This window comes from Corapipo altera, unplaced genomic scaffold, assembly GCF_003945725.1.
Source record: "Corapipo altera isolate COAL_440 unplaced genomic scaffold, ASM394572v1 130243, whole genome shotgun sequence".
Taxonomy (NCBI): domain Eukaryota; kingdom Metazoa; phylum Chordata; class Aves; order Passeriformes; family Pipridae; genus Corapipo; species Corapipo altera.
Window position 1 is genome coordinate 1 of NW_020890007.1, and position 1838 is coordinate 1838.

The 1838-nt window shown below is 52.1% G+C and overlaps 1 protein-coding gene across 2 annotated transcripts; it reads left to right on the forward strand.

The window, feature by feature from the left end:
- The first annotated feature begins 46 nt into the window (after positions 1–46).
- Positions 47–1676, forward strand: LOC113942333 (hydrocephalus-inducing protein homolog). 2 transcript variants are annotated; one of them, XM_027633472.1, is made up of 3 exons: positions 47–220; positions 853–952; positions 1495–1676. In XM_027633472.1, the coding sequence occupies exons 1-3, from the start codon at positions 68–70 to the stop codon at positions 1596–1598; spliced, it is 357 nt and encodes a 118-aa protein (XP_027489273.1). In that variant the 5' UTR covers positions 47–67; the 3' UTR covers positions 1599–1676. The 2 variants fall into 2 exon arrangements, with proteins under 2 accessions (XP_027489273.1, XP_027489274.1); XM_027633473.1 differs by lacking the exon at positions 1495–1676 and adding an exon at positions 1313–1478.
- Positions 1677–1838: the final 162 nt, after the last annotated feature.

A 1838-nucleotide genomic window follows, 5' to 3' on the forward strand; every position in this document is an offset into this window, starting at 1 on the left:
CTCCCGCCTGCAACGTCAGACCCCAAATCGAAAAACCCTGGTCCTGAGAAATGACAGCCCACTGCCCATGGCAAGGCATCTCAGTGGGCTGGACGACCTTGGAGATGACTTCTCTGCATCACAAGGCAGGGGCATCGTTGGCCCCCGCACGGACTTTGAGGTGAAGCTGGATTTCAAGGCTGAGAAGACTGGCATCACAAATAAGATGATCCGACTGGAGGTGAGAGGGACTTGGGCCTTCCTGGTAGAGCAGGGCAGAGCATGCAGCCGTGTGCTCTTAGGGATAGAGTCAGGAAGAGCTGCACCTCACAGACACAGGGGTGCTGTGGCCCCAACTTCTGCCTCTGCGCTGGGTTGGCCGGGTGCCCAGGCTCTGCATCCGGAGCCTGTAATACAGCCACCTTACTGCTGTGCAGGCTTGAAGGCTGCTGTTTGGTTGTACAGACCAGCATTCCCTCTGGACCCTTTCTGGGAGTTTGTTCCCTGGGGTTTAGAGGCTGCATTTCAGCAAGCATGTGAGGTGATTGAAGAGGAGGGCGCTAATTGTCAATGCCACCTGCTCTGGGACACCTCACATTTCTTGTGGTTGTGTTTACAGCCCTGGGCCTCTCAAGGGTGCTTTAGCAGCACCATTCCCTGCTGTGGGAGTGCAGAATTGGGCTGATAAGGTTCTTTACTGCAGCAGAATCCCGCCGGGGCAGCCTGTGAGATGAACAGGTTAGGAAAGCTTGGGAGTCCACAAACACTTGTCAAACCAGGGAGGCCGTGGGGGAAGCAGCTGGCAGAGACAAGGACTCATAGACTGTCTTCCAAAAGAATGGTCTAAGCAGTGTTTGTTTCTTGCTGCCTCAGGTTTCAGAGACAGAAAACATCCTGGGCATTGTTCAAGCTGAAACCATCAAAGTCTCTGTGGAGGTCTACGATGTTAATTTGAGCATCAACATGCCTGAAGGTCAGTGGATGCCTCCCAGACAACACAGTCCGGGTGCATTTTACTACCTTGGCAGGTGGGCAACCAAAGCCCTTGGGAGGGGATGGCATAGCAGGCAAGGGTGGCACAGATCCATAAAGCACAGACATTGCAAGCTGCGTGAAGTAAAGCACTGTCAGGGCACCAACAGCCTTGAGTCTCTCCCGTCTGAACTTGGAAATGTGCAGCTTCATGTGCAGATTGCATTTGGTGCTTTGGAACAACAGTCATCTGAACAGGCAGTTGGCAAGTCCCAAAGGCTCAGCACAGCACATAAAGTAGCTGGATTTGTGCTTGGAAGCAAGGAAATGGAAACCAAGCTCCTCGGCTTCTACCCTGCAGATACTGGAGTGAGAAGAGAAAGGGCAGCCAAGTAGCTAGAGAACACTTCCGAGAAGGGACACTTGCTGAAGAGGGTTTTGTGCCATCCAAGAACTCCAACTGTGTAGCTTGTGAGCTGGTGTGCTCTGCAGCAGCTCACAAATATTCACCATTTCTTACCTCGCTCTGCAGGTTTTCTGCAGGTCCAGATGGCAGCTTGGAATTTGGAACCATTAATGTCCTTGATAATAAAAAGGAAGTCCTGAGCCTGCAGAACAAAGGCTTATATGACATTGAGTACAGGTGAGTCCAGCTGCCTGGTGCTGAGCTTTTCCTCAGGCTCCCAGGCCTGCGTTCTCCCTCTGTCCATGGCTAGAACCTGTTCCTGTGCTGCTCCCTTTTTTTTTTCTGGTCCTATGCAAAGTGCTGACTGTGCTGGTGACACCTGTGCTTTCAACTGCAGAGGTCTTCATTCTTTCCCTTTCTCCACAGTTTCAAGTTGACCACTGGAAGTGCCAAGAGGGGCGACTTGGAATCTCCCTTCACT